At 40.7% G+C, this 12,166-nt stretch overlaps 2 protein-coding genes, 1 long non-coding RNA gene and 1 pseudogene across 3 annotated transcripts in view; 2 read left to right on the forward strand and 2 right to left on the reverse strand.

Moving 5' to 3' along the window:
- LOC149038419 (uncharacterized) overlaps positions 1-3,669 on the reverse strand; it is a 6,058-nt gene extending 2,389 nt beyond the window's left edge. Inside the window, exon 1 of the mRNA XM_089185086.1 lies at positions 1-3,669. This exon is cut by the window's left edge and continues 2,389 nt beyond it. Coding sequence (XP_089041212.1) covers positions 447-3,176 — 2,730 coding nt within the window. The 5' untranslated portion in view covers positions 3,177-3,669 and the 3' untranslated portion in view covers positions 1-446.
- Positions 1-4,295, forward strand: part of LOC149038418 (uncharacterized) — a 7,677-nt gene extending 3,382 nt beyond the window's left edge. Inside the window, exon 3 of the long non-coding RNA XR_016180485.1 lies at positions 3,663-4,295. This is a non-coding gene — a long non-coding RNA (uncharacterized LOC149038418). The remainder of the gene's footprint in view (positions 1-3,662) is intronic.
- Positions 4,296-5,227: 932 nt separating this feature from the next.
- Positions 5,228-8,292, forward strand: LOC149038421 (uncharacterized). Its single transcript, XM_089185087.1, has one exon. The coding sequence runs from the start codon at positions 5,228-5,230 to the stop codon at positions 6,830-6,832; it is 1,605 nt and encodes a 534-aa protein (XP_089041213.1). The 3' UTR covers positions 6,833-8,292.
- A 2,042-nt stretch (positions 8,293-10,334) lies between these two features.
- Positions 10,335-11,900, reverse strand: LOC149038422 (uncharacterized; annotated as a pseudogene).
- Between the last annotated feature and the right edge of the window lie 266 nt (positions 11,901-12,166).

The raw sequence follows: 12,166 nt of genomic DNA on the forward strand, positions 1-12,166 counted from the left end.
TTCAATTGTACCATCTCTTGAAACAGTCCTTTCCACCTTTCAGACAGTTCGGGCGGTAACTCTTCATCTCAGCTGATTCCCCTTCTCCAAAGCGCCTGAAGAGCGATCTTGGCTCTTATCATGAATGCACTTGCAAATCCAATGGGGTCATAGATGCGGGCTATTTGGCTCAGCACTTTCCTCTTTGAAAGCTGTATTGGCTCTTGACAATCAAGGAGATCCGATTTTACTGCAAACGAAAATGTATCTGTACTGCTGTCCCAAACCACGCCCAACACTTTTTCTACACTTCCTCCTTGCAGGAACGTTGCTGCTTTCTGTTCTTCTTCTTTGGGGGCTCCTGAGAGTGTTTCCGCTCTGTTTGACACCCAGCCTTTTACTCTGAAACCTCCTGTCTCCAGTACGCTGTCTATATCTCTAGTCAGGTCACGTGCCTCTTCTGTGGTTCATACTGAGTCGCAGATGTCGTCCATGTAGGTGTTATCCTGAATTACTTGTGCTGCTGCTGGGAAGGCTTCTTTCGCTTCTTCTGCTGTTTTTCGAAGGGCTATCTGCGCCATTGCGGGGGCTGGTTTATCTCCGAATGTCAAGACTGTTTTGACATAAACGTCCGGCTCACGGTGTGTCTGTAAGTTCCTCCATAAGAACCTGTGCACGTGCTGGTCCATTTCTGGAATGCGGATTCTATGGTACATTTTGGATATGTCTCCAATAAAAGCCACCTGATTTTCTCGGAACCTGAGAACAACACCAAATAAGTCATTCAACAGGTCAGGTCCTTTCATCCAATATTCGTTCAACTTGTGCCCTTGGAATGCTGCCGACGAGTTGAACACAATCCGAACTGGCGTGCTCTTGCTTTCCGGCCTTAAAACCTCGTGGTGTGAGATGAAGTGAACAGGACCAGGGTATTCTCTTGCCTCTTTCTCTGTTAATCGTCTTGAAAACTGCAATTGATTCATTTCAACCATTTGAAGATCATAGGCAGCGGCGTGATCTGGATTCTTCAACAGCCGTCGTTCGGTTGCCTCTAATTTCTTCTTTGCTTGAGACTTGTTGTTGGGTAACTGACGTGGATCCTTTTTCCAGGGATAAGGGATAAGCCATTGATTGCCTATCTTCTCGCAGGATTCTTCTATAATCTTCGCTTCTTCCCTTTCAATCTGACTGAGCTTTCCAGCTTCACAATTGCAAGGCTTTACAGAGACACCCATACTTTCCGTGGTCCAAAAGTCTGTCATATCTATAGGCGTTTCGAGCTTGATGTGGTAAACATGACTTGCCTCTGACTGTTTGCCAGGAACTGCTCCAAATACCACCCAGCCGAGAGGTGAATAGCGAGCTACCACATTTCCTGCCTCTCTCGTTTCCCCCGTGTGCAGCTTTGCTTGATCTATTCCAATGAGCAAGTCTACATGTCCATTTCCTCGACGAAACTGACCTTTTTCGAGACCAAGTTGTCTTGCAATGTCGGCAACCTTGACATCTGTGATGTCCTCACTAATACAAGGTATTCCAATTGCCTGTATGACGTGCGCGCTGCGGTCTTCCAGTGATCTGATGCGCACCTGGTAACTCTTCGTGCTGAGCTCCTCTTCTTGGCCGCCCACTTTTGTGATTGTGATCACAACGTGCTTTCCTTTTAACTTGAGGGCTTCGGCCACACTCGACCTGATCAAGCTTATTTGAGCTCCCGAATCCATTAAGACGTTCGCTCTCTGCAGGAGATGGCCTTGTCCAACTATGTCCACTTGCACGATAGGCAACAATGCTATATGGTTGTTAATCACCGACGTAACAGTTGCGATAGTCGACTGAATTGCTCTGTGCAAGAGAGGGTGATGGTAATAAGGGCACTGGATTCCATTGCTTTTTTCAGGACACTGGCGTCTTCTGGAACAATTGCTGGACCTGTGATCTCTTCCGGCACGTTTTAAGCAACTGAAGCATGCGTGGTTCTCCTTCACAACCTTTATCCTATCTTCTAGATTTAGCGAGGCAAACTTCTGGCACTGATCAGTCCAGTGACTTGAATTTTTGCAGATCCAACACTTGTGTGGGAGACCTGACTTTGGAGCGTTAATATCGGATCCAAAATGGCCAACAGGATGCCTTGTTGGTGGGCCTGTGCTTCTCAATGCTGCCGTCGCTCTCATCCTGGACTTCATCTCAGTGTTCATCCACACAATAAGCTGCGCCAGGGTCGCCTCCTTTCCGCTGCTCTCTAAGTGTCGCGCCCATACTTTGCGGTCGTCAGTACACATTCTCTGCTCGATAAGGGCCAACATGTGGTTGTTGTCCATGTCATGCGGACGTCCAACCTCTTTCAGTGTGGTAAAACTTCTTTGCACAAGGTGCACCAAATCACAAAACCTAGCATCTTCTCCATCGCGAAGAGGTCTGAACTTAGTGATGTCCTGGGTTATGGTGTCTGCTACGAATCTAGGGTCGCCGTACACTGAGTCCAGATAGCTCCATGCGACGTCGTAATCTGTACCGATACCTTTAATCAAGTCTAGCGGTCGCCCTTGTAAGCTAGTACGGAGCAAAGAAATTCCGTCTCTCTTGCTGTATCTGCCATCCACAGCGTGTTTGAAGTCTGACCGGAAGATCGCATAGTCCCTGACGTCCCCTGCGAAGCGAGGCATTTTCGGCTTCTCCATCTTAAAACCACAAGAAGTATTTACGCTGCCTTCATGTTTGGTGCCGTTGTTACCGTTTCCTCCAGGATTTTCTCCAGCTATCGTATGTCCATTTCCTGACTCAGTTTCTGTTCCGTTCGCAGCTGTGGCCTTAACACTTCCTTTGCCTTGTCCTGCTGAATTTCCCACTTGTTTCGTGATTTCCATCTCAATTACGCTCTCTGAGTCCTTCGCTCCGCTTTCCAGCTCCGAAGTTCCGCTCTCCAATCCTGATTTTCCACTTTCCACGATGGGTGTTCCGTTGTCCGATGCCGACTTTCCGCTGTCCAATCCAGATTTTTCGCCTTTCGATACCGATTTCGCTTTCGAGTAATCCTTTGCACCGATTTCCATCTGAAGATAGAAGTCCTCGCACTCCTCCAACCATTTCTCCTCCGCTTCGAATGCTTCATCGTCCTGAATCAACTGTGTGTATTCCTCGTGCTTTACCACCAAGTTCTCGAACGCTGTTTTCATGCCGTGAAAGGCTTCCATAATTTCGTCTCTGGGCCTGCTCTCTTTTAGCTTTTTGCGCTAGGTATTCCCACGGCGGGTAAACGCTGCCTTCGCTGTCCTCCTCGTTCTTTTAGCCTCGTCCAATGCCGCTTCTGCTTCTGCCATCATTAGTTTTCACCCTTCGGACTCCGGTAAGCAGAGAAATCGAATTGAAGTGGTCCGTCGGATGAAAACCAAATTACTTGCGTGGCTCTAAAGAATCCCGAATCGTATAAATAGAATTTTATTCGATTTCGTGACGGGATTCCAGAGTTAAACTAAACTGTATAATCATCAAAAACGGGAAAGCTATCCTGATTCATGCCTCCGACACGACACGTGTAAAAACTAACTAAAAACCATCAACTTACTCATATTTCAGTGTCAATCAAGGTGATCAATAAGTGAAAAGAAAAAGTGAAATATTAAACTAAATAAACTTTTAAACGTAACGCAAATGTCACGCGAGCAATGTTCTTCTCGAAACACATGCAAAAGATAGTAAACGATTGACCAAGTCTGATTTGCAGGTTACGCAGAAGGAAAAAAGACGGCGTCAAGGGGAGCAACTTCTGCGAACTCATCGAGAGGAAACCCTTCGAGAAGCTGAAGGGGTAACCTATGAACCAGGAGGCTTTTAGACACTCCTGTGGACAAAATATGAACACTTGGACCACTATAGTGGTTACATATTTGAAAAAAATTAACTCTGATTGCTATCCGCAAGTTTAAAGGCTATTTTCTCATTAGGCAATAATTTTGTCTTCAAGAAAAAATATCTTGAGAACAATGTATCCGATTGATTTGCAATTTTCAGTGTTCCTCTTGATAAGTTTGGTGTTATATGTAGAGCAATTTTCCATATGATATATGTACTTAAAGTTATGACGGGAAACATCCCTTCAATTTCCCATGTCAAATTTAATCGCTCATCATTTGAAATGTTTTCAACATACCAGAAATCCTTCTGCTCATAACAATAAGCAACATGTCTTCTTTGAATTGATACTAAAAACATTATTTTTTAGTAGTGCCAGAAGGAGTTATCTTATCTTAAGTAACCCTTGGTCGAACCCAGCAGGTGGCACAATTAAATGAGTGATATCCTATTACAATTGACATGTGGAGCGTGAAAATTTTTTTTTCATGATCTTCAAGTCACAAGCTTTCCAGTGATATATAGTTTCCTTAGGTTTTCAACTAAATCCTAACTATGGAAAATGATGAAAAAAAATGGGCATTTTTTAGGTTTACCCCCACCATAATTATCTCGCAAATACTGTCGAGCCGCTTCAATCATCGTGGACAAATGGAAAACGATTTGCATACGTAAGCAACGTGCGAAGACAAAGTGTTAGTCTCTACAAATTTTCAAGACTGATTGTTACATAAGGGTTCTTTGGTGAATTGTTGCCTTAAAGAACAAAGTTCTTTTCTTAAAATTTGCGTAGAAGCAGACAAAACTAAAGATAACGTCCCGCCTGATAGAATATCGAGTGCAGTGTCCATTGGTGAAATTACATCTGACAGTCTCTAGAGAAACATCAGTAATTGTTACTGACTAATCCTTATCATCTTGCCTCTTGAATTTTCACGCAGTACAGTATATTGGTAGATTCTTCTGGTCGACACTTGGCCTGCTTGAGGCATTTATACCAGATTACTTGACAGGGCTTGATGATTCTTGCTTCCTTGGCACTTTCAATTTCGAAACATCAAACTAAAAATAACTGGAGCTTATTCATAACATGTCATCATATGTCTACGAGCTGAAGTATTCATTCTGACCACCTCTTTATGAGGATTTGTTTAAAATTCAAACGATAGAGATATATATTCATAATGTTGATCGTCAACATCTTTTTTCTTCAACTTTCATTGGACAAGTGGAATAGTCAAAACTTTCGCTAGTATGCAGATTGCGGGAGTATTGTTTCTGCCTTGTGAGCACTTTCACTTTCGAAACATAATAAAAAAACTGCAGCTTATTTGAAACGTTCATTCGGTATCGAAGATCCCGAGTGTTAACTCGAAACTCTGTAACGCGGATAATGACTAACAGTTTGCTGATTGAAGTTTTTGCCCGTGTTTTATTCAGCTTCACACGCGGCGTGACAGAGCATTACGACCCTGATGAGTCTGAAGTCGAGACCTTTGGATGTAACGATAGCTTAAGCAGTGGGGGCCGAGAGTGGAATCGTCAGGCCGTCGATAAACCTATTTACCAGGAATATTCACCGCCATCGGACGACGATTATGATCTCTTGTCAGCAAGTAATTCTCGAGTTAGATATCGGCTCATTAACGCGAGCTCACCAGATGAAGATGGAGACGAGCAGCAAGATGAAAATGACGAAATGGCTTGGAAGCGATTCAGACCATCCGTTCTTCGCACAGTTTGTCAATCAATGTACATCGGCGCATTGATTTCACTTCTTTCCGCTGTTCTCCTCGGCCTTTTTTACGTCATGATCGCTTATGTCTCGTACGAAACGACACGCAACTGCCAATTTCAACCGAAGGAGACAATCCCAATTAAAATACAGTGGATCAGAACATTGTCTGACGTGATAGGTGTTGCCTTTCTTTACATGTGGTTCTTTGTAGGAATGCTTTTTCTTTTTCGACCGTATCAGTTAAAGGGCGTTAAAAGAAAACTCATTCTTGTTGCTTTTGTCCTTTTCTGCGTGGAAACAGTGTATCGTGTTGTCTTTCAAGTCTTTGGAATATCTCATTCCAAGCTTTCTGTAACTCAGAAGATTCCTCTCAACATTCTATTTCTAATTAGCATATGTTGGCAAGTTTACCTTCTGACAAATCACTTCCGGAACCTGTCGAGTAGAACGAGTTTATTTATAAAATTAACGACACCCTACTGCTTTACTTTCTCTCTTGCCATCTTTATAACATCGTTTATTTATCCAATGTACAACAAGCAAACTGAACATGGAAAACTCCTTATTGCACTCTTCTCACCTCTCTTTGGAGTTATCTTTAAGGTAATCTTACGACATTGCGCTCAACGCTTCAAGAAAATTGTTCATCCGGGATACTCGTACATTTTGCTAGTGCCGTTATATTTTGGATTAGCGGTCGGGTTTCGAGTAATGCAGGCAGAACTTGACAACCTCAAACTCATCGCTGTTCTTGGAATAATCCACGGCGCGGTAGAAGTTCTAGAACGAAGCGCCATGGTCTTCATAGATCATATTTGTCATGTGATCTTGAAAAGAAAATCAGCTCCTTGGGGAAGTTTTCGCACTCCTCGCCGTGAGAGACTAATGGCTGATATCGTTATCATAAGCATGTTGTATGAATCAACTGCTATTGTGTGTGTTAACGGACTGTTGTACGTATACCAATTCATTTACTTACAAAACATTCCATTGTTAAAGCTGCTTCAGGAATTTGTAATTTATACCTCAGTTCCACTGGCTATTGAATGGTTTTTCACCAGCGTATCCTTGGCCATCGAGACTCGCTTTCAGAATATAGCAGTCATGGCAGTTTGGCGCAAAAGATGGAAAAGACACATTTTGGTTGCGATAACCAACCTGGTTCCATTGGCTATTTGGACGACAGCAAATCTCTTGGAATTTGTGGATGGGCGCTTTGATGAGTCTCAAAGTTACCCTTGCAAAATGCCCTTCACATAGAGAACTTCTAAAAACTAAATGCCGGCAGTCTTTCAGCCTTCCTTGTGTCAATTGACTTGTGGTGGTGCTTGAGATTGATGACATGTTACACTTACCTGTTATTATTATCCAACTGCACAAAGTAGAGTTCAAATATCCTGCGGTATTTTTCGGTTATTTGGACAGTTAGTTATTCGGTATTGTAAAAAAACCAGTCGGTTGCGTGCGCTACGCTTTGCTTTTCCTGCCTTATGAGAAATGAGCAGAAAGACCTTGCAGAAAAAAAAGCAGTGGGATAAAAAAATAACTTGTTGGAAGTTTTGGTGTATAAGATCGCTGAGCATTTTTACTTGTCGTACTTTTGTTTTATTCGTCAGCGATACTACACCAAAACTTCTATTAAGATATATATATTAGTACTAACATGATTCCGAGTACAGTTAGGAGTAAATAAGCACGAGCAAATTTTTAAAAGACGACAAAATTTACAATTTACTTATTACACCAAATTGCAAATGAAATCATGTTATTTCTTGTTAATAATTTACGAGAAAAAACATCACAGAAAGTCAAGACACACGGAATTTTCAAAGCGTGCGGACGCTCTTTGTAATGCGCACTCGTTTTATAAGGATCTTACCATGAAGCTTTCAAGAACATCACCTTTCTTGTCGGTTTAAAAAAATGCCTCATATCTCCTTTAATATGGACATACCGTGTTGAGGTACATTTATAATTCTAAACTTTTCAAGACAGTGTATTTGGACTGTACTGTTTCTAAGTGAAATAATTTACTGTCCAGCAGTCACGCACTCAATAAGATTATTGGTAGATTGGAAAAACTCGTTTTAAGTTAACTCTCACGAGACTCTTAAAATCAATCCACTGAACTCCACACTTGAGTATAATTTCTGATGCACTCAAGCACGAATTCAACCCTTCAAAGTTTTAAGATTGAAAATAACTTTTACTGCGATTCACTATCAGTAATAGTGACTTTCAATATTCCGCTAAAATTAGACTTAAACCACTCTATTCTGAAGTTTTAAACTATTCGCCAGACTTAATTAGATGCAGTGTTGGTAAACTTGTGCCCTTTAGGTACAACTGCTGGGGCGCAACTGAAGCGTCCCATTCTCCATCCTGAGGGGTGGGGTGAGGGTTAAGAAACGAGGTTGCAATATTGACTATAATGTCTCATCTTCCAATATTATTTATTTAATGACTGAGTGGAAGAGCCAGACAAGAAAATATTTGACTCGAGATCAGAACCGAGAGCGAAACATTTTCACGTCCTTAATGTTATGTAAAAAATTGATTAAGTAATTGTTTTATTATACAGTTTTTGAAACAATCTGCCAGGGAAGACACTTTTCCTTGGCACTTCTTGATTTCCACAATATTAACAATTGCTTTGCAAAAACTCGTTCTGTAACTATGGAATTCTACACTCAACAAAATTAAAACAACTAAGAACTGATTTTTATATATGATCCACCTCAGGTGGTAAACAGACATTATATTTCACTCATTTTTGTGCAAAGTTTGTTCTTGTCATTTTGTAGTTTCATTTCATTAACCGTAATGAAGCAGATTCTATTTGTCAGCTAAGGGTTAGACATACAGTTTTGTAGGTATTGTTGTAAGAGCGTAGTTTTTTTGCTGCTGATTTTTTTTGTTGTTAAATATTAGATATCGAGGTTTTCTGTGTTGTGAATATTTTGTAAAAATTGTTTAATTAAGAACTGATGTAACTAAGCGAATACTACTTTGGTTAATTGGTAATACAAAGGCTTGAAAAAAATTCATGTAAAAGCTTTTATTACTTGCGTCATATAAGGGAGGAAATTATAAGGGTGGATGGTCTGAGCTGCTTTCGAGCCATTACTCGATCTTCATCTGATAAGCCGCCTAACGTCTCCTCATTTTCCTCTGGTATGCATGCATCATTAAGTCTCACATTAAGACTTGATGAAGGAAGATAAGAAAAAGCTGTATCCCTTCTGTCGCTGTATTCTTGAAATGTAAACTCATCTACAAGATGATAATACCATTCTCGACCGGTGCTTTCCAAAGGATCGTAGCCAAACGACTCTGGTGTAAATTCAGGTTCTTCTGGATTGTAATGCTCTGACACACCTTGAGTAAAACTGAACACAATGCGACCAAACACCTCTATTAGTGTATTGCTATTCATTGTGCACCCGTCAAATTACCGACTTGAACTGCACAGGTTAAAATTTAGATACAAAATGCAATCTTTCCTAACAGCTGCTATCTTTTAGGTAGATATACACCTGGAAAGTACATCCATAAAGAAAGTGCTTACGTGGCAAACTCCAACCTGAGTTAATTTTGATATACTCAGCGTTTTCAACGAATTCAATACGGGTCATATCCATTTTTGCTGCCTTTTATGCTCAGTCGAGTGAGAAGGGAAAAGTTTTGAGATGATGGCCACTTTGCTTTTTTAATCCTAACAGTCTAAGGGTGGCTGAAAGTGGTTTCGGACGTTCTAAACCTGTCAAATTATAACCAAACGAAGAAAAAGCCACACACTGCATAGCGACAAATAGTCTGTGAGTGATATAGCGCTTAGAATTATATGAAGGTGCACACTTGCATACACAGGAAACATGAAATGTATCCAGCGAGGATGGCACCAACCCAGACTTTCTCTGATCCTTTGAAAATGAAAGCAGGAACACAGTTTTTGTTAATGCAAAAGAACAAAACGGACGAGAATCATTTTGCTTACGTTGTTAAACACGTGGTCAATTTTTAAAAGCCCTTTGGACCACTTCGCTTGGAAGCACAGCTCATGACACGAAACAAATCATGAAAGAAATAACTAAATGTTTTTGTCTATAATTGAATAGTATGGCGGTCTGTATTTAAAGTCTGGATTTTGATGAACACAAGCAGGTTTAGCAACTATGACAGTAACTCTTGGAAAAATAACTAGTGAAAAAACATTTATCCATTCATTTCTGAATATTTCTGCATCTCTGAATTCTCAGGAGCTAGATACTAGCGGTAGTCTTCCTACACATGTATGAAAAACAGAAGAAGAAACTATCACGCTACTTATTAAACTCTACCAGGTTCTACGGATCATAGCAAACCGTATTGATGAGTAAAACTGACAGCCTCTGGAGCCAACAGAAGCTCGTAAAGAAGAAATTGAGCGAAAGCTCATTTTCGATTCGGGTTTTTTGCTTAAGGGTTTTTCTGCTTAATAGTTACACAAAAGAACTGAATGCTCATTGAGTCAAGGTATCGAGCTGTTTAATTGCCGTGGAAAATTAGAAAACTATTACCAAACAAATGAAGTCCTGTCATCGTGAAAGCATCTGAAAGGATGTTTCAAAATAAGTGGTTAAAGATGATCGCGTAAGTTTCGAAAATACTGTCAACTTACTCTACATATAAATTCACATCGAGCTAATCTCTGATGTCTCGCATCCGTAGTACACGATTTTATCTACATACAGCGCACTCCAAATACACTTTATTGAAAAGTTTAGAATGATAAATTTACGAAAATTCTGGTATCTATATGCATACCAGAATTACACTCATTACACTCATCAAAGCGCCCATGTCCAACTTCCAAAATATTTGCAACCAAAATGTATCTTTTGCGCCAAGCAGCCATAACTGCTATATTCTGAAAGCGAGTCTCGATGGCCAAGGATACGCCTGTAAAAAACCATTCAATAACCAGCGGAACTGAGGTATAAACTGCAAATTCGTGAAGCAGCTTCAACAATGAGGCGTTTTGAAAGTAGATGAATTGGTATAAGTACAACAATCCTTTAACAGACACAATAGCAGTTGATTCACATAACATGCTTAAAATGCCAATATCAGCCGTTAGTCTTTCACGGCGAGGAGTGCGAAAACTTCCCCAGGGGGCTGATCTTATTTTCAAGATTACATGACAAATATGATCTATGAAGACCATGGTGCTGATGGTGCTGCGTACTAGGTCTTCTACAGCGATGAGTTTGAGGTTATCAACTTCTGCCTGCATTACTCGAAACATGGTCGCTGATCCAAAATACAACGGCACTAACAAGATTTGCTAGTATCCTGGATGAGTAATTTTCTTCAAGCGTTGAGTGCAAAGTCGTACGATTACTTTAAAGATAACTCCAAAGAGAGGTGAGAAGATTGTGGTTAGGAGTTTTCCATGTTCAGTTTGCTTGTTGTACATTGGATAAATAAACTATACTGCAAAGATGCCAATAAATAAGCTGAAACAGCTCGGTGTTGTCAATTTTATAAATGAACTCGCTCTGCTTGACAGGTTCCGGAACTGATTTGTTAAAAGATAAACTTGGCAACATATGCTAATTATTAATTATTAATTAATTAGAAATAGAATGTTGAGAGGAATCTACTGAGTCACAGAAAGCTGGGGAATGAGATATTCCGAAGACTTGAAGGACAACACGATACACTGTAAAAAAGCGACAAGAATATGTTTTTTACGCCCTAGCCTTTACCTGATACGGTCGAAAAGAAAAAGCATTCCTGCAAAGAACCACATGTAAAGAAAGGCAACACCTATCACATCAGGCAATTCTCTGATCCACTGTATTTTGACTGGGGGTGTCTCCTTCGGGTGAAATTGCCAGTTCCGCATCTGTTCGGGCGAGATGTAAGAGATCATGATGTAAAAAAGGCTGAGGATGACAGCGGATAGAAGTGAAATCAATATGCCGATGCACATTGATTGACAAACTGTCCGAAGAACGGACGGTCTGAATCGCTTCCAAGCCATTTCATCATCCTCATCTTGCTGTTCGTCTTCATCTTCATCTGGTGAGATCGTATTGGTGACCCGATATCTAACTCGAGAATTACCGACTGTCAAGAGAACATCATCGTCGTCCGATGGCGGTGAATATTCCTGATAAATAAGTTTATAGACGGGCTAACTATTCCATTCTCGACCCTCATTGCTTAAGCTATTGTTATATCCAAAGGTTTCCACTTTAGCCTCAGCTGGGTCGTAATGCTCTGTCGCGCCGCGTGAAGCTGAATAAAACACGGGCAAAAACAGACAGAAATTGAGGTACATTTGTATTTCTAAATTTTTCAAGACAGTGAATTTGGAGTGCACCGTTTCTAAGTGAAACAATTTACTGTCCAGCAGTCACGCACTGAACAAGATGATTTGTAGATAGAGGAAACTCCAGAATTTAAGAATCTCGTGATATTCTTAAAAGTAATCTACTAAACTTCACACTTGAATATAATTTCTGATGCACTCATGCAAGAATATATCGCAGTGAACCAAACCCCTGCTTCAGAGTTTTAAGATCGAAAAGAATTTTTATTACGATT

The sequence above is a fragment of the Pocillopora damicornis genome, chromosome 10 (assembly GCF_964200805.1).
Source record: "Pocillopora damicornis chromosome 10, jaPocDami1.2, whole genome shotgun sequence".
Lineage (NCBI taxonomy): Eukaryota > Metazoa > Cnidaria > Anthozoa > Scleractinia > Pocilloporidae > Pocillopora > Pocillopora damicornis.